The sequence below is a fragment of the Microplitis mediator genome, chromosome 9, assembly GCF_029852145.1.
Source record: "Microplitis mediator isolate UGA2020A chromosome 9, iyMicMedi2.1, whole genome shotgun sequence".
Lineage (NCBI taxonomy): Eukaryota > Metazoa > Arthropoda > Insecta > Hymenoptera > Braconidae > Microplitis > Microplitis mediator.
Window position 1 is genome coordinate 18495445 of NC_079977.1, and position 20879 is coordinate 18516323.

The window sequence follows — 20879 nt, forward strand, 5'->3', positions numbered from 1 at the left end:
ATGAAATTTTATAAATTTTTATAAAACTTCATAAAATTTTATAAAATTTGATAAAATTATATAAAATTTGATAAAATTTTACCAGGCCATTTTCAGTATAAAATTTTATAAAAACATTTTTTCCCGGGTAGATAATTTCGCTTTTATAAATACGTCAATTATTGAATATCATCATAATTGCTTTTTTTTTTTAAGATAACATATAATAAGTTTACGTCAACTTGAAACAAAACTTTAATAGCCTTTTTGAGTTCCTTTTGTTGTTGCTGCCCGGGTCAAAAATAAAACTTGATTCAGGCTCGCTTCACCTTATTTTCTTTTGAAGTGATCGATTTGCCGACGATTTTTCGATAAGATCTCGACTTTTTCGACTTAAATTAAATTATTATCAACTTTATGAACTTTTTTCATCTTAGTTTCAACTTATTTCAACTTATTCATATTTTTTTATCTTATTTTGAACTTATTCGCCTTTGCTTCGAGCACGATAGTCACCCGAGTCAAAAATAAAACTTGATTTAGACTTGGTTTACCAAGTCGAAATTGGGAGCCGTTTTTCACAAGACAAACTCGACTTTTTTTACGGAGGTATAAAATATATCAAGTTTTTGCCTTGGTTTAGACTTAACTGGCTTACTTAGTCACGATTTAAGACGAAAAAGTTGAAATCAAGTCGAAATTGACTTGGTTTAGACTTATTCGACTTAAAATATAAGGCGATAAAGTCAAAACTAAGGTGAATAACTATTGTGCTCGAAGCAAAGGCGAATAAGTTCAAACTAAGATCAAAAAATATGAATAAGTTGAAATAAGTTGAAACCAAGATTAAAAAAGTTCAAAAAGTTGAAAACATTTAATTTAAGTCGGAAAAGTCGAGATCTGATCGAAAAATCGTCGGCAAATCGATCACTTCAAAAGAATATAAGGTGAAGCGAGCCTGAATCAAGTTTTATTTTTGACCCGGGCATTCACTTTACTTTTGACTTGCTGAACCAAGTCGAAAAAAAGTTATTTATTTGCCTTACTTCCGCCTTTATACATACAAATTATTTCACCTTAGTTTTAACTTTTTCGTCTTATAATTTAAGTCGAATAAGTCTAAACCAAGTCAATTTCGACTTGATTTCAACTTTTTCGTCTTAAATCGTGACTAAGTAAGCCAGTTAAGTCTAAACCAAGGCGAAAACTCAATGTATTTCTTATCTTCGTAAAAAAAAGTCGAGTTTGTCTTGTAAAAAACGGCTCCCAATTTTGACTTGGTAAACCAAGTCTAAATCAAGTTTTATTTTTGACCCGGGTGTTTTATTAAACTTCATTTTGTGACACCAAATGATGATGGAAGTTTACTTGTAAAACAATACTCAAAGTCAACTGAGTTTAAAATTCACAAATTGTTTAAGCTTTAAAAAAAAATTAACATCGGTTATTACTTTGGGGTTTAAATGCGGATCAATTTCATTTGCTACTCTTTCCTGAGTTTTTTTTTCCTTATTGGCTATCGTCCCAATAAGGCCAAATTCCACCTCTCCTAGGTTACAAAGACAACTCATAAATTGGTCTTAGTTGATTTTTATAACTCATTTACTGAATGAGTAAAAAAACTTTAAAAAATTGTATACTTCGAACAGCACAGTATTAAAAACAAAATCATAGCAGCTTAATAGACCGATCTGAGAATGCTTATTGGTCGAATCAAGTCAAAAAATAAGGTTTAAGGAAAAAAAATTATTTCGAATTAAGAAAAAAAATCTGGGCATCGGTTGGCCGTGCAGGCCAGCCCCTAAACTTCTTGCTGTTTACTATTTAATTAGTGTCTTTTGGTTAAAAATGTCGTCAGTGAATGATAATTTTACAGCTGTATTTTTTAGTTGTCTTGATAGAATATTTATAATATTTAATTGAAGTATAAAATTGCTATTAAAATCTCAAGAATGTTTTCTTTAATTAACTGGACAGAGTCAAAAAATATTCTAGTGTTAAAAAACATCAACACATTCCTCTGTGAAATTGCATTTAAATAAACCTGTACATCTTGATGCTCTCGTATCACTTTCCATGAGTAGTAAGTTTTATTGAATTTTATTCATTCTCATTATTTTCAGTAAATTGTGTAGCGATTAATAGAATAGTGATTAATTTTCTCCATAAATGGAAGTATGAATTTTTTCTCAAAATTGTTTTGTGAATTCTAATTCATAGCTCATATATAACGCTTTTAATACAGCAAATTACTTATTTCTCGCAGAATCATTGAGTTGCTTAGGATAACTTATTTTTTATTGCCAAGTTTTTCACCAATTATTCTTTAAATTAAAATTTTCTTTCATACTGAGTATAAACTTATGATAGTGAATTTGTTCATTCATAAAAATATCTAACGGATGTTGATAAGGAACTGAATGAGTTGGAGATAGAAGAATCAAGAGGGAAAATAGTTAAAACTTCTCAGAATTGATGCTCAGAGAAAATCTCAGTTACTAGGACAGCACTATTAAAAGAAGAGGAAGAAAATGATGATAAACTCTTTTTAAATAATGTCTATATGTCTATTGAGCGAATTTATTCAATAAAATGAACATTAGTTGGCATTAACATGTAAAATACAATTAAGCTTTTATTAATTTTTTGGTTTCATTATTTATTATAATAAATATGAAAAAAAAAATTCTAATCTGTTTTTGATCTTATGGAAATCAAAATCGGACTAAAAATAATAGACAGAATGAGTCTCATTTTGATCTAGATTAGAACGAAAACAGACGAAAAATGATTGAAAATAAGTCAGAAAATCGTTTAGATAAGGAACAGTAAGAGCAAAACTAGATTAAATTTAACTCATTAATTAAATATAAAAAAAAAATCAGATTGAACAAAAATAACTTAAAATTTTTAGTTGATTTTAAACAGATTAAATTTTTCGACCCGGGCACATTTCGAAACTGTAAAAGTTGCGGCTCGAAGCGCAATTCATTGCTACTTAACATTTTAAAATTACGGTAAAAATTAAAACTGTCTCAATTTTGAATTCGAAGAGCTCATTTATTCGGTTTTCTCTGTAACAGTTTTTGTTTTCTTTCCTTCCTCTATTAAGTTTGTAAATTTAGTTATCCATTTATTAAGAGACTCTTGTCCAGAAGATAGATCATATAAAGTTCCATTTATATGATTATAGTCAAGTGGTTTTTGTGAATGTATTTCGTAGACAATTGTCGCAAAACCAGCTTGTATATATTTAGTTGGATCACTTTTCCGTGGACATGCTATTGGACTTCCCAGAAAACTCTATCAACATAAATTAATTATATAATATATCGAATTTGAATTTTCACGCGAAAGGTATTAATTGGCAGTCATAGAATAAGAAACTCACCATTTCTACTTGCTTTTGTTCTATGTGTCCATTTGACACCTGACAAGGATCGAGAACACAGTCTACATCCCAACTAAATTTTTTTTCATCATCTTTGTTTATATTAAATCCTTCTTCATCAGACACAACTGAGTACTCCATTGTAACCAATGCTAATTCAAGATTTGAATACAATATTATAGTACTTTGAGTGACTAGTATCATAGAATGTAATACTTGGGAACACGAGAGCTGGTGAGTATTACCAACCGAACAAGAGTACTATTCGCTCTAAGTGAAGCCATGGTAGGAGAAATTAAATCGACTGAAGCGCTCGCAATGGTCACTTTTAGTGTTACGGGAGGCTATTATTACAAAAATTGTAAGCAAGCACACGTGAAAGTATTTATTTTGTATTAATTTTTATAAATTAAAAAAAAAATGAGACACCAGAGTTGTTGTGTTGTAAATTGTAAGAATACCAGCGGAAAAAAACGAACTATATAAATTGAAAATGACAAGTAATATAATAACAAAGTGATAAGTAAATGCTATCATTCTAAATAATAATTTTTTCATTTATGATTAAAACGTGAATATTTACAGGATAAGTTTGAAAATTCATTGTCTACACTGTAAAAAATCACCGGGGTAAGTCCAAGCGGTGTAGGTGTTAAAATTAGCGGTGTTAAATTTACCCCCAAAAGTGGTGTTAAAATAACGCCGCCACCGGTCTAGATATTCATTAACGGTGTTAAAATATTTTACTTTATGAATATTTTTACTCAATCGATAACTATACTTGTTAATAAATGATATTTTTTAGTAATTTTCATAAAGAGTTGGCGTTTTTTGTGTTTTATAATCTTTAAAGTTAATACTCCAAGCAGAGGCAGTTTCCCCGCTTTTACACCGATTACCCCGCCTTTACACAGGTTTTACTCCACTTTTACACCGGTTACTCCGCTTGAACACCGGTATTTTTAGCACCGGTGAATTATTCCTCCTACACCGGTGTAATGTCATTTTTACACCGGGCGGAGTTAAAATGAGTCCATTTTTAACACCGCTCTTTTTAAATATGTAAGATAAATTACTATTTGAATTTTAAAAATTGTAACTGATACTTAGAAAATTGTCGACGTGTATTATAAAATTTTATCATTTGGAATGTTAAAATTTCCCATATTGGCATCCGGGTTCCGGGTTATAATTTCAAATACTAATTTTTGAAGTTTATTCTTTTCCATGTAATTTTATCAATAACAATAATTCGAAGAATTGCAAACCTTTTCAAAATTTTTAAGTTTAGTAAAAGTTAATAAATTTGTAGGGATTCTGTGATGGAAACATCTAATATATAATAAATGCTTAAATTTAAATTAAAAAAAAAATAAGATTCAACATTCTGTTCTAACATTTTGTAAACACGTGATTTTTTAGCGCTGATCGATCATAGTGGGTTCCCAAGCCATACGGTTGTGTTTGCAGTAATCATTTTATTGGAGGTAAAAAATCAGAAGAGGCGCTAAGTCCTGAACTAAAACACAAAACTGGAATCACTGTAAGACTGTCACATATTTTTTATAACTTTTTTTTTTACTATTATTTATTTATTTTTACGTCTCTTGCTATCGATATACGTATCAAAACATTCTCTGACAGCCTTCCGTAGTTCATATTTTGTCTGGCGATGCAGTCACACTCATAGCGAATACTCAATGTCGCTAGTTGTCTACGATATATTATATAATAAAAGCTCAAAATGTTAAGTCCGTTAAATTTCTAAAGATGGCGGCATTTTTAATCGTGTTGTAAGATTTACTAGTCAGAGTACTAATGGTCATTAATCATCACCAATAAAATACTTATCAACAGTAATGAATTTTCAATAGTGTTTATAAGTGTTCATTAGTTTTTTTCCGAAGGAAAGCGCTTATAGTTGGCAGCTAGAAATGTTTACTATAACACAGCCAGTCACAATATTAGGAATAATTTTAATACCGTTTTCAAAGTTAAATTAAATATTGACAATTATAACACCGGAAACTGCATAGCCCGTGTAAAAAAAATTCGTTCCAAAAAGATTCCAAAAAAGTTCCGCATGTGGAACTTCTAAACGTGAGACAGATTAGAACTACGAATAGAACTTTTTTGGAACGTTAGTAATTCTGATGGTAAAAAAAAAGTTTTTATAAGCAAATTTAGAGTTAAAAAAGGACGTTCTTGTAAATTTTTTGGAATTTTTTATGGACGTTCTTTCTAGTTCTATAAAAAATTCAAAAGTAGTGATTTTTGAACTATTTCAGCATTTTTCTAGAACATCTTTAGTCTACAAAAAATGTAAAAGTAGTGATTTTAGAAAGTTTTCGGAACGCCTTTTTGTGTCCATAAAAAAGTCAAAAGTGCTGATTCTGGAACTTTTTTGGAATGTTTTTGGAACGTCTATATTAATTCCATAATAGGTGGTAAAATAATGATTTTTGGACCATTTTTGAATGTTTTTGGAAAGTCTTTTTAAGGTTCCGAAAAAAGTCAAAATTGGTGATTATGAAACTTTTTTTGAATGTTCATATAAAATTCCAAAAAATTTCCGAGAATGTCCTTTTTTGACTCTAAGCTCACTCATAAATCTTTTTTTACACCATTAAACTTACTAACGTTCCAAAGAGGGTCTATTCGAAGTTCTAATCTGTCTCATGTTTAGAAGTTCCACATGCGGAACTTTTTTCGAATTTTTTTGGAACGAATTATTTTTACACGGGAGACAAACTCTGGATTTTTCTACTTCGTATGTAAGTCGACACTGAAATATTCGGTAATAAATCAAATAAATACATTATTGCATATTACCTATATCGTATTTATTTACCATTACTACCCAGTGGTAAGTCAAACAATTGTCTTTATCAATATCATCAATATTATTATCGTTTATCAATGGAATGGTATTTACTCGCTTGGTCAGTTCAAATGGTTTATCCACAATTAACATGGCCCAATCATTATCCTTGATATTTGTAGAAAAAGAACCTTTCTCATAATATATTTGAAACACTCTTCTGGATACGCAAGATTCAATACGAAAATAATTATCGCCGTCAGTATTCATCTCGCAATCGGTCACTAATACTAAATGTCTGGTGGTATGACTGAAAAATAGTTAAGTTGTATTAATATGTCCGCTACAAATTTGAATATCTACGAGTAATTATATTAACTCAGGAACTGCCCTTGCTGCCGTTAAAACGAGATTTTCGCTGATAATCGATCCATAGCCGATACCTTTAACAAAATTTTATAAGATAAAAACCCTAAAGCGTATTGTCAACATTAAATTCTTAAAAATAAGACTGCAACTTGGGTTTCAACCTGTGTCGCAATTTAGGTCCATGTAAGTTACTGCCAAGAATTGGTACTGTATAACTTAATAATACTTATGCAGAACCTCGACAACATAATGAAGGCTTTCTACTCAGGACCTAATAACCTTCGCTTATGTTCAGTTACAGCCGTTATTAAAATGTTTTCAGACTTTTATTGAAAATGCTCATAGGACTTGATAGAGCGTGACAGGGCTTCATATTAATTTTGCAGTGGAACTAATAGTTCCAGTTGAAGCTTTTGCCACACTGTCAAACTACGGGCTTCTGAGTCAAAATTAAAACAGTAGTTTGAGCCTCCAAAGCCTCGGTTCTTTTGATGTTGCACTTGCCGCGGAATGTAATATGTTATTTAAGTCCTTGATGTCCTAATAGTAGCGTATGAAGGAGTAAATTACCTTTTTAAAACGGTATTTTAACCCTCCATGGCCTACCATACTTTTAATCTGCAACTTCGAATGAGCTCAATTCTTTAGCATGATATTATTGTTATACATAAAGATATTTCCGACTGATTGTGAGCGTCCGAGTAGCAGTGCGGCAGTGATTGTGCTTCATATTCGAAAGGTTGTGGTTTCGAATCTCGGTGGCAGCAGATTAGTTTACAGCAGTTTTTTTCAAATTCTTCGGCAGTTTCCGTTTTCCAATACTTCGTTTGTATTTATTGTTCACATAAAATAATTAATTGATCATATACTAATAAGTCAATGGCTCTAATTATTCAATTCGAATTTCGAATGACATAGTACTATTCTACTCGAACGCCTACTCATATAAGTTTAGCTATTATTATTAATATTTTAAATTTTGTTATTTTTTAACTCACAACAAAACATTTATTGCTAAGACATTATCTTTGGAATTTTTAAATTTCAAATTTTTTCGATCATGGCAGCCATTTCTAATTAGTGGCCCCCTTTTCCCTTCTGTTTCTTTACCAATTGTACGCGATCCGATGAGAGTCTTTCTCGATACATAAATTTAGGCTTTGGAGGCTTATTTTACCTTTTTAGAAAGATGATTTGAACCTAAGCTTGGTAAAAGCGGACAAAGTTACCTCGTTTAGGTTCAAATTACCTTTTTAATGCATGGATCTTCATATTCTAAAAAGATGATTTGAACCTCCTTACCCTCATGTAGGATTTGGAGGCTCAAATCACCTTTTTAATTTTGACTCGGGCTGCCACCTCAACTGTCTCAATCGGTTTATTCGTTTGAGAGATATCGTTGATGAAAGAAATAGTGAAAAACGTTTTTTTTAATATCTCCAAAAAAATTGAATCAATCGATTTCAAAATCTAATCAGTTCTATAACTCAATAAATCACGTCGATTGCCACCTTAACCGTCTCAATCGGTCAATTCGTTTGAAAGATACCGTTGGAGAATAAATGGTGAAAAACGTTTTTTTTTTACGAAAACAACAGCATACAAAAGTGTTTTCGAGCTCGAAGAACTCGAAAATGTATTCACAATAATGTTTTCGAAGTTTTTGAGCTCAAAAACAGCCGGAAGTTTTGGGGCTGGCCCGCAGGGTCAACTGACAGACCAATTTTTTATACTGTGTAATGATTTATATTTAAGCTTAGAATTAATAAATTATACTACCTGGCAGATACGCTCTCTTAGCTTTATCCAAAATGAGCACCAGCCATGGTGAGTTTAAGTTTTGTTCCATTAATTCAGGTATTGGGCGATCAGTCAATATGGCACAGCAATCAATATATTCCATCAAAGTGAATAATACAAAGATTAATAATTTTTTCTTCATATTCGATATATTCATTTATTCGATAGTTCAAATAAATGGAAACGTACTCGTTTTCTTTGAATTTAAATGCTTAGAAATGAATATTAAAGTTTCCTTGGCTAACTGGTCAGCAATTAACGTAGATAATTTCGCTTTTATACACACGACTATTATTGACTATCAAATAAATTACTGACTCGTTTTTATGCGATAAGATATAATACGTTTGCGTAAAGATAAAGCATTTAATATAGTGAAAACCTAAACATGCAAACATGCAAATAACCTTCTCAATAAGACAATTTATAGATAAATTGAGAAATGTATAGATAGCCCGAACTGGGAATCGAACCCAGACCAATTAGGTATCGCGCCGAGTGCTCTACCAGTTAAGTTATCCGGCCCTATGAAGGTTTTCACAAACGGGCGACCTTGCAGGCGTTCGTATGTGTGCGCCTACGACTCGTGTTAAAAACATTGTGCTTTCCGTATAAAGACTCACCTAGCCCACAATGGCGGATTTAAATTATGGTAAATTACCATTTACCGTAAAATCCAGCATTTCAACAAGAAATTTGCCGCAACTTAGCGGTAATTTACGGCAAAGTCAGTAATTTTCGGTGTTTTATGGTAAATTGCGATGAAATGTGACAATTTACTGAAATTTGCGTCATATTTATCGTAAGCACCGTATCCTCAGTTGTTTTTACAGTGCAGTACTTAACTGCAAAATACCGGAGGCTTTTTAAAATTTTACGTTAATTTACCGGAAATCGGAGCTACCAGGGTACTCGATATGCAATAACTAATAAATATCAATTATAACTGTCTGTTTCATCAGGGCGATTTCTATAGATAGGATGGGGGTGATTCAAACTTTATTGAAATTTATTGTGTTAAAATATAACATGAGCTGCTTGCAATAATTTCATTTTGAAAAAACATTTTTAAATTATAGTATGGGTTGAAACTTTTGTAATTTTGAATTCAAAGAGCTCATTTTTACAGTTTATACTGTCGTAGGTCATTTTTACTTTCTTTTCTCCATTAAGTTTGTAAGTTTTGTAACCAATTTATAATGAGACTCTTGTCAAGGAGAAAGATCATATAAAGTTCCCGTCAGATGTCCATATTCAAGTGGTTCTTGGGTATATATGTAGTGGATCACTTTTAAGCGGACGTGCTATTGGACTTCCTAAGAAACTCTGTCAACATAACTTGATTACATCAGATACAAAATTTATAAATTTGAACTCATAAAATGCACACGGAAAAAAAGAAATGTTGCTGCAACAGGAATGTTCCTGTAGCATGAGTTTGCGGCTGCAACAGAAATAATCTGTGGCTGCCACAAGAACCACCCTGTTACAGCTAAAAGATCAGTCCTGTTGCAGCCACAGGTTATCCCTGCTGCAGCCATAGAAATAATGCTGTTGCAACCACAGTTCCATTCTTGTTGCAGTCACAAAAATAGTCTTGGATCATATGCGCACACACGCGTGTTTAGCGGGAACTAATGATGTAAACAGCACTCAGCGTTGTGACTAAAAGCAACAGTTCCTGTCCAGCACAGGAGTGTGTGAGCTTATGCTCATATTTCGTTTTTATAACATTATGGTAGAAGATAAGAATGTTATGCAGGGCGTCTATGCCCAAAAAGGTGGAGGAACAGCTTCTCGCCAAATAGAGGCGGACTTCAGCCCTGTTACATTGATGAATTGATTATTTTTGACACTACAGACACATATGAGTTAGCAACCGTTCATGTCGAAACAGGACTGAGTACTGTTCTGGAGGTTAATGAGTTCTGCAAGACATAAATAACCTTCCCGTCACTAAATAGTAAGTTCTTACATTTTATATAGCAACAAGAGCAGTACTGATAGGTTTATATACTCGACAAAATCCACATAGGAATTCATACACGATTTCCTTATGGATTTGGGATGACGTGGATTGCTATGGAAACCTACGTAAGAACTCATACTGTATTACTACAGTAGTCCATTTGAAAAAATCATGTGAGAATTCATATTCGAATCTAAGCTGGATTCCTACAATGATTATAATCCTACAAAGATACAAAGATAAAATTTTTTATCTTTTGATGTCTTCAATTCGCATCTTAATTTTTTTAGTCTATTCACCCTCTAAAGCTGGAAAAATTCGAAAAAATTGTGAAAATTACCATTCATAACAGAAAAAAAATTGATTGAACATGATTTAATGCCTAAAATAAATACTCTATAACGTAGAAATATCAAATAACTTGAAATCTGTGAAAAACACAAGACATAAAAAGATAGATAGAAATGATTCTTACGAATCATAAACTTTCCTTCGTTTGTATCGCACTCTTTTATCCTCAAATGATCTTCGTAGTGGATTCCTCTTTCGTGTGATTTTTTTACATTTAAAACGGCTCGTGGTCTCAATAAAGTTTCGATTCATATTCAGCGGATCGAAATACATGAAAATCACGCTTAGTTTTGTTACAAAAATTTTTTTTATCATTAAAACTGCCGATTTTCATCATTCTTACGGTTTTTCGAAGTTTTCTCGAAATTTCGAGGGTGTAGGGGTCAAACTGACCCCGAATTCGGATTCAGCGGACCAAAATACGTACCCGTAGGTAGGTCCGGTCAAATGCACATTCTACTTAATTTTTTTTGTGTGCCGGTGTTATTTCTGAAGTAAAACTATTTTTTCAACAAATAAAACTTGCAAAATAAAAATTTAATAATAATCAATAATCAAAAATTTTATTCAGCTAAAATCACATTTCGAAACTGTAAAAGTTGCTGCTCAAAGCGCAATAACTTTATTGCTACATAACATTTTAAAATTACTGTACAGATTAAAACTTTCTCAATTTTGAATTCGAAGAGCTCATTTATTCGGTTTTCTCTGTAACAGTTTTTGTTTTCTTTCCTTCCTCTATTAAGTTTGTAAATTTAGTTATCCATTTATTAAGAGACTCTTGTCCAGAAGATAGATCATATAAAGTTCCATTCATATATTCATATTTTAGTGGTTCTTGGGAATATATATCGTAGACGATTGTCGCAAAACCAGCTTGTATGTTTTTAGTTGGATCACTTTTCCGTGGACATGCTATTGGACTTCCCAGAAAACTCTATCAACATAAATTAATTATATAATATATCGAATTTGAATTTTCATGCAAAAAGTATTAATTCACAGTTATGGAATAAAAATCTAACCATTCTTATCGGCTGTCCTTTTTTATATTTATTTGCCATATGACATTGATCGAGAACACAGTCTATATCCCAATTAAATTTTTTTTCATCATCTTTGCTTATTTTGAATCCTTTTTCATCAGATACAACTGTGTACTCTATTGTAACCAATGCTAATCCAGGATTTAAATAAAATATTATAGTATTTTGAGTGACTAGGATCATAGAATGTAATACTTGGGAACACGACCGCTGGCGAGTATTACCAACCGAACAAGAGTACTATACTCGATGCCAGTAGTTGCTAAGATATTGTATATAATAATAGCTCAAAATGACAAGGTCGTTAAATTTCTAAAGACGGCGGTTTTTTCAATATTGAACACTATAGTGTTGTAAGATCCACTTGTCCGAGTAGTAATGGTCACTGATGGTCACCAATAAAACACTTATCGACAGTAATGAATTTTCAGTAGTGTTCATAAGTTGTTTTCCGTAAGGAAAGCGCTTATAGTTGGCAGCTAGAAATGTTTACTATAACACAGCCAGTCACAACATTAGGAACAATTTTAATGCCGTTTTCAACGTTAAATAAAATATTGACAATTATAACACAGGAATCTGCATACACAAACTCTGGGTTTTTCTACTTCGTATGTAAGTCCACACTGAAATAGCCGGTAATAAATCAAATGAAGACACACGGGAAAACATTTGTTGTGACCACAAGATAAGATAACTTCCCAGGTCAAAAATAAAACTTGAATCAGGCTCGCTTTACCTTATTTTCTTTTGAAGTGATCGATTTGCCGACGATTTTTCGATAAGATCTCGACTTTTTCGACTTAAATTAAATTTTTTTCAACTTTTTGAACTTTTTTCATTTTAGTTTCAACTTATTTCAACTTATTCATATTTTTTGATCTTAGTTTGAACTTATTCGCCTTTGCTTCGAGCACGATAGTCATTCACCTTACTTTTGACTTGCTGAACCAAGTCGAAAAAAAGTTACCCGGGTCAAAAATAAAACTTGATTCAGGCTCGCTTCGCCTTATTTTCTTTTGAAGTTATCGATTTGCCGACAATTTTTCGATAAGATCTCGACTTTTTCGACTTAAAGATAATTTTTTTCAACTTTTTGAACTTTTTTCATCTTAGTTTCAACTTATTTCAACTTATTCATATTTTTTGATCTTAGTTTGAACTTATTCGCCTTTGCTTCGAGCACGATAGTCATTCTCCTTACTTTTGACTTGCTGAACCAAGTCGAAAAAAAGTTATTTATTCGCCTTACTTCCGCCTTTATATATACAAATTATTTTACCTTAGTTTTGACTTTTTCGTCTTATAATTTAAGTCGAATAAGTCTAAACCAAGTCAATTTCGACTTGATCTTGACTTTTTCGTCTTAAGATTTAAGTCGAATGAGTCTAAACCAAGCCAATTTTGATTTGATTTCAACTTTTTCGTCTTCAATCGTGACTAAGTAAGCCAGTTAAGTCTAAACCAAGGCGAAAACTCAATGCATTTCATATCTTCGTAAAAAAAAGTCGAGTTTGTCTTGTGAAAAATGGCTCCCAATTTCGACTTGGTAAACCAAGTCTAAATCAAGTTTTATTTTTGACCCGGGTTACGGTATCAAAATTCTGTCTTAATATACGAATAACGAAGCATTCGTTGGGATTACAATGTTTTTGTAATGCTAGCAAATTCATTGTTGGGCCAAGCAATGGTTTGTCACTGTAACAAAACTGTTGTGTTTCAATAAAAAAACTGATTTAATGAAGTAACAGAATGAATTTGTAGCATTAACGAAAATTTTTGTAATCATAAGCTAAGATTACTTACGGTAGCAAATGCTGGCTTTAAAATACGAGGATATTTTTGTAATAAACATCATGTGTTCTCATAACAAATCGAGTTCTTAATTACGACACAAATTCGTTTGTTACTATAACAAATTGATTTGTTACCGTAAGCTAATCATGTTTGTCATTATAACAAAATCTTCCGTTATCCCGTCTTTCCTTATCAGGACGAAATTCGTTTTTCCGTGCATAATTGCATATTACCTGTATCGTGATTATTCATCATTATTGCCCAGTGGTAGACCAAACAATTATTTTTATCAATATCATCAACATTATTATCGTTTAACAATGGAATGGTATTTACTCGCTTGGTCAGTTCAAACGGTTTATCCACAATTAACACGGCCCAATCATTATCCTTAATAATTGTAGAAAAAGAACCGTTCTCATCATATATTCGAAACACTCTTCTAGATAGGCAAGATTTGATATCAAAGTGACCATTTCTGTGACTATTCACTCCGCAATCGGTTACTAATACTAAATGTCTGGTGGTATGACTGAAAAATAGTTAAGTTGAACCCGTATGTTGGCTATAAATTTGAATATTTACGAGTAATTATATTAACTCAGAAGCTGCCTTTGCTGCCGTTAAAACGAGATTTTCGTTGATAATCGATCCATAGCCGATACCTTTAACAAAATTTTATAAGATAAAAACCCTAAAACGTATTTTCAGCATCAAATTCATAAAAATAAGACGGCAACTTTGGTTTCTACCTGAGTCGCAATTTAGGTCCATGTGAACTACTGCTAAAACTTGAGTACTGGATAACTTAATAATACTTATGCAGAACCTCGACAACATAATGACGGCTTTCTACTCAGGACCTAATAAGCTTCGCTTATGTTCACTTACAGCCGTTATTAAAATGTTTTCACACTCTTATTGATAATGCTCATAGAACCTAATAGAACTTGTTGGGGCTTCATATCAAATTTGTATTGGACCTAATAGTACCCAGTTATACCAATAGTATCCAGTTATAGTTGTATTTCGTATTCTCCGGGGAAAAAATCATTTTCAATTTGGTTTCATTAGACATTACACATTAAGATTAAAAAAAAAATCGTTTCAATCATGTCTGGCTGTCTTAATCATTTCTAAAATTTTTTTGTTCCTTTAATTTTTTGGATAAGTGTATTTTGCTTGAGACTTCCCGGTCATGGATTAAGACAGGCAGAAAGGTAGGCTTAAGACATTATTGACTTGTTCTGAGAACAGCGCGGTTTTCAAATCAAAATAATGATCAACTCGGCTTGAAAAAATGATTTTTTTCATGTTAAAAATTAAAAATTGTAAAGTGATATTTTAGGATTAGGGAAGACCGAGGTGCTTTGGCCCCCCGAGGTACGAAGGCCCACCTCCACAATTACGTAAAAAAAATTTTTTTAATTTTCGTCGTCATGACCCCTACAATGTTTTTATCACATTTTAAGTCAATATGTGATATGTGAGGTAAAATAAACCACTCAATAAAATAAATTATAACAAAAAAATTATTTTTTTTTCATTTTCCGTCAAGTTAATTTTTTCGTTACAATTTTTTTTTCAAGTGGTTCATTTTGCCCCACATATCACATATTGACCTAAAATATAACAAAAACATTATAAAGGTCATAACTTGACGGAAAATAAAAAAAAATCATTTTTTCATTACAATTCTTTTTTTCGAGTGATCCATTGTACCCCGTATATCACATATTTGCTTAGAATATGATAAAAACATTGTAGTGGTCATAACTTGACGAGAAATAAAAAAAAATTTTTTTTCATAATTTTTGCGGGAGGGGCTTCGTGCCCTAGAAAAAAAATTTTTTTTTTTCGATTTTTTACAAAATTTCGACTGATTCTTCCGAAGTAGACGGAATATAAACGAATCTAATGGTCAAAAGCCACGACACGAAAAAACCGGCTTAAGGGGACATTCGTACCCCGGTTTCCCCTACATGCATTTACTTCAGATATGGTAAAGGAAAAATTAATAAAAAAATTTTTTTTTCATTCCTTCAAAAACATCTTCCATCGAGACATTACTACTTGAATCGAAAAATTGCGGCATTAATAAATTTTCTTACATCAAATGAATAGAAACCATATGACATTTTGTTTATTATTCTTGGAAAATATGATTTTTTAATTGTGTATGATTTATACTCAAGTTTAAAATTAATAAATCGGACTACCTGGCAAATTCGCTTTCTTTGTTATATCCAAAATAAGCACCAGCCATGGTGAGTTCAAATTTTGTTCCATTACTTCAGTTAGCGAACGATCAGTCGTTATGGCACAGCAATCAATATATTCCATCAAAGTAAATAATACAAGTATTAATAATTTTTTCTCCATGATTGATATATTCATATTTTCGATAGTATAAATAAATTAAAACGTACTCGTTTCCGTTAAATTCGAATGCATAGAAATGATTACTGATATTTTCTCGGCTCACTGGTCAGTGATTAACGTAGATAATTTTGCTTCTATACATACAACAATTATTGACTATCATTATAATTACTTACTTGTTTTTATGCGATAATATGTAACAAGTTTGCGTAAAAGTACTTGGTATCAGTGAGGAGTTTCAGAGATCCGTTTAATTCAGGCCATGCACAGATTTTTTTAATAACAACCAAGTTTGGATTTTTTAACCCGCTAAGAAAATTGAAAATTTTCAAAAGAAGATGTCATTGGTTCTGCCCGATTTTCTAAAACCGAGTTTTTAACCGATCACGAAATTTTGAGGTCCTAGGAAGCTATTCTATTTTCAACTTGATGTCTGAGGGTATGTATAAGTGTATATATGTATGAAAATATTCTTTTGAATGGATGAACCAATTCTACTTTTTGAGGTAGCGTTTAAAGAGGCTCATTAATTCTAACAATTTGTGAAAAATCAATCATAATCGGCACAGTATATTCGTAGATATTCCAAAAATTAAATTTTTCAAAAGTATGTTTTACGGATACCTTGTAATGTACTCACCCAGTAAACACATTGACGTAAATTTGACGTCAGAGTGACGTTACGCTATGTCATCATTTACGTAAGATATAAGTCACGAATGAGTCAGGTGTGACTCATTATTTCACACTTTTTTACGTAAGATTATGATGTAAAACTAATGACGTATGCATGATGTAAATGTGATGTCTGTGTGACCTTCTATGACGTCAATATGACATATGGGTGATGTCAAAATTATCAATTCGGAAAAAATATTTTGAAAAATAAAAAAATAAAATGAAATACCGAATTTTTGATTTGATTATTACCGCGCGAACGCATTGTGAATTCTGAAACAAGATTAGATAACGTTAAATGATGAAAAAATCCTGGGCGTCTGCTGGGTTCGAACACGGCTCCTCTTGGCTTGTAGACCTGAACGTTGCTCACTGGTCTACATCACGAAAGTTCAAATCTCGTGCTTAATTGATGTATTTAGAGTGAAATGCCGGAAGAGACAGAGTTAATAAGTTTTCGTGATGGATTTTTACAAAATTTAAATAAACTTTATGAACTTTTATGAAATTTTACAGAAGCAATATTTGTCGGCCTCGATGATAATTGTATGAAATTTCATTAAGTTTCATCAAATTTTTTAATTTTTTGTTGTGATGTGAAATTTAAAAAATCTTATATAAAATTTTGCGAAACATTAAATAATTTCACAAAATCGTATGAAATTTAATCGATTGAAAAATTGTGATACTAAACTTTAAAATCATAATAGCAAAAGAGTTCAAACTGTCGTTACATTTTCTTTGTCATCCTAAATGATATTTTCGATATATAATTTAAAAAAATAAAGTTAATTTTTTTATGCTCACGCTAATGTTCTAATCTAAAACGTTTGAATGATCTATTATCGAGTTTATCGATTACTTTGACCCCAAAAATGTTCGACGTTTAGTTGTTATTTTTACACATTTACACATATTTGAAAATTCATTCTATGATTGTTTTATTTCAATAAATAGATGATAAAAAACTATGACTCGGAAATTACATCAGCATTGCGTAAAATACTGACTTGTCACTGATGTAAAGATATGATTTAAGAGTGACATCCATATTACGTATAACCGTGACTTTGCTACTGACATAAATGTATGATTTTTAAATTACGTCATTATGATATACGGATAATGACTTTATTACTACATAACAATGTGATGTAGATTCTATGTCAAACATACGTAATACATAAGTCATAACTGTGACGTCGTACAAGAGTCATGCTTACATCAATATGATGTCACAAGCTTTACATCATATTAAAGTCATGTAGAACGGCAGATTGACATCAAATTTACATCAGATGTCGTGACATTGCTATGACCTACGTATGACGTCAAAATAAGGTCATGTGTTCACTGGGCAATGAATTGATTTCAAAATCCATCTAGCTCTAAAACTTTATAAGCTGCGTCGAATGCCACCGCAACTATAAAAATTAGTTCATTACTTAAAAAAAAATCGTTGTCGAGAAAATTTCTAGAAAGTGTTGTTTTTCCAATAAAATCGGTAAACTAATTGATGACAGTTTTTTTTAAACGTTAGTAGTTAAAAAAATGCGTCGAATGTCACATTTAACGTCAAAATCGGTTGATTATTTCCAAAGATATTGCTGATATAAGATAAAAAAAACAACGATTTACTTCATTATTTTGTTTCGTTATTGATTATCACTTGAATTTTAACAACAGAAGGTGCGACATTACTATTTTTGAGCTTGAAGAGCTCAAAAATATATTGGCAATAGTAGTTCTGAGCTCAGAAACTCAAAAATAGCAGGAAGTTTTTGGGCTGACCAGCAAGGGCAGGTAGTTTTCAGATTTTTTTGGCATGTTGTGATTTGATATTCCTTATAAGGTTTGAATAAAGCTTCCTGTGTTTTGGAATGCCTCAATTGGTCTTTCAGAATGCCGCAGTGAGATTTATAATCAGGCATCTTGGGTCAGGATTTTTTTTTCTGTGTATAAATTTATAGTGATAGAACAAAAAAATTACTATATTGTGCTGAATCTTTTCTTGGTGTTCATTTGCAAACAGACAAGGATCAAGGATACAGTCTGTATCGTAACTAAATTTCTTTTCATCATCTTTGTTCATTTTGAATCCTTTTTCATCAGACACAACTGAATACTCCATTGTAATAAATGCTATTTCGGGATTAAAACAAAATAGTATAGTACATTTATATTTTGAATGACTAGTATCATCAAATGTAGTACTCAAATACGGTTCTTAAGAACACGAGTGCTAGCGAGTATTATACTCAATGTCACTAGATGTTTACAACACGTTATATAATTCCTAATCTACACATGATTATTAGGGTGGTCCGTTTGGAACGACTATTTTTTTTTTTCGCTCCCACTGAAAAATATTGTTGTAGACATTGAAAAAAAAAATTCTCTGAAAGTTTTAGCTCTTAATTTTAATTCTAAGTACTTTACATTTGATTTTGAAATTTTCCCATTTAAAATACATGGGAAAGTTGGAATTTTTTTTTTAATTCTCTATAACTCAGCCGCATTTTAAGTTATCGGGTCGCCGTTTGCGGCATTTTTTAGGTAATTTGATACTCTTCAAAAGTCTCTTTGATAGTTTTACTTGGACTCTAATTGTTTTTTCTGTATTGGTTCTGAAAATAATTTTTTTAATAATAATTTGGGTTTTTAGTTGATATTAACTAAATTACGAAATTCACAGAAAAAGTGCAGATGACGATTTTTTAGGAAATTTTATTCGCTACAAAAAAGGTCTTCTTAGTTAAGTGGCTCAAGTTCTTCGTTCACGTGATATAGGGATTTTAGTAATTTTGTAAATAAAATATTAGTCAAAAATTTTTCCGAAGTTCATCAATTTGACCCCTTCTGATTTTAATGACTGGATTAAATTAATGAAAGGAAAATTATTTACTAATTTAAAATTTAAATAAAATAGCATTTGGTGGATATTTGTCAAAAATTTTTATATAGTGGAAACCTAAACATGCAAACATGCAAATAACCTTCTCAATAAGACAATTTATAGATAAATTGAGAAAAATATAGATAGCCCGAACTGGGAATCGAACCCAGACCAATTCGGTAACGCGCCGAGTGCTCTACCAGTTGAGCTATCCGGCCCTATACTATATTCCATTCAATTTGATCTATAACTTATTGAGCCACACCGTCCTTCGTACGGTAATACACCATTTTTATATAGTGGAAACCTAAACATGCAAACATGCAAATAACCTTCTCAATAAGACAATTTATAGATAAATTGAGAAAAATATAGATAGCCCGAACTTTCCCATGTATTTTAAATGGGAAAATTTCAAAATCAAATGTAAAGTACTTAGAATTAAAATTAAGAGCTAAAACTTTCAGAGAATTTTTTTTTCAATGTCTACAACAATATTTTTCAGTAGGAGCGAAAAAAAAAAAATAGTCGTTCCAAACGGACCACCCTAATGATTATCATATGCTTTCTGACATGCTGCAGAGTCTCATGGAAAATCGCTAAATAATACAGCGGATTATAATAGCAGGAAATATTGCAAAATAATTTTCGAAGCTAAACTAAAGACTAATAGTCTTTATATCGGACACTGTGTGGGATAACGCCGTTTTTTTAAATCGTTTGTAAGTCTGCATTGAAATGTCCGATAAATGAACGAAATAAAGATATTATTGCATATTACCTGAATCTAGGTCATTAACTACAACTGCCCAGTGGTAAACCAAACAATTATTTTTATCAATATCACCAATATTATTATCGTTTATCAATGGAATTGTATTCACTAGCTTGGTCAGTTTAAACGGTTTATCCACAGTTAACATGGCCCAATAATTTTCTTTAACAATTGTAGAAAAAGCTTTGTTCTCATAATATATTTGAAATACTCTTCTGAATACGCAATATTCAATACTAGTTCCTTTACTTTCACTACTAATGTCGCAAGCAGTCATTAATACTAAATGTCCGATTTTATGACTGAAAAATAGTTAAGTTTCATTAATATGCCAGCTACAAATTTGAATATTTACGAGTAATTATATTAACTCAGAAACTGCCTTTGCTGCCGTTAAAACCAGATGTTCGCTGATAATCGATCCATAGCCGATACCTTTAACAAAATTTTATAAGTTAAAAACCTAAAACGTATCTTCAGCATCAAATTCATAAAAATATAACTGCAACTTGGGTTTCAACCAGAGTCAAAATTTAGGTTCATGTAAGGTACTGCCAAGACTTGAGTAGGGGAGAGGTGCTGCAGTTGTAACCCGGGTCGAAAAATTTGATCTGATTTTAGTCTA

General features: G+C 31.5%; 1 protein-coding gene across 1 annotated transcript; it reads right to left on the reverse strand.

The window, feature by feature from the left end:
- Window positions 1-2694: 2694 nt before the first annotated feature.
- On the reverse strand, window positions 2695-8593 carry LOC130674598 (uncharacterized). Its single transcript, XM_057479970.1, has 5 exons — window positions 8340-8593; window positions 6571-6634; window positions 6203-6501; window positions 3371-3522; window positions 2695-3282 (listed from the first exon to the last, which is right to left on the reverse strand). Exons 1-5 carry the CDS (start codon window positions 8515-8517, stop codon window positions 3040-3042), a joined length of 936 nt encoding a protein of 311 aa, XP_057335953.1. The 5' UTR covers window positions 8518-8593; the 3' UTR covers window positions 2695-3039.
- Window positions 8594-20879: the final 12286 nt, after the last annotated feature.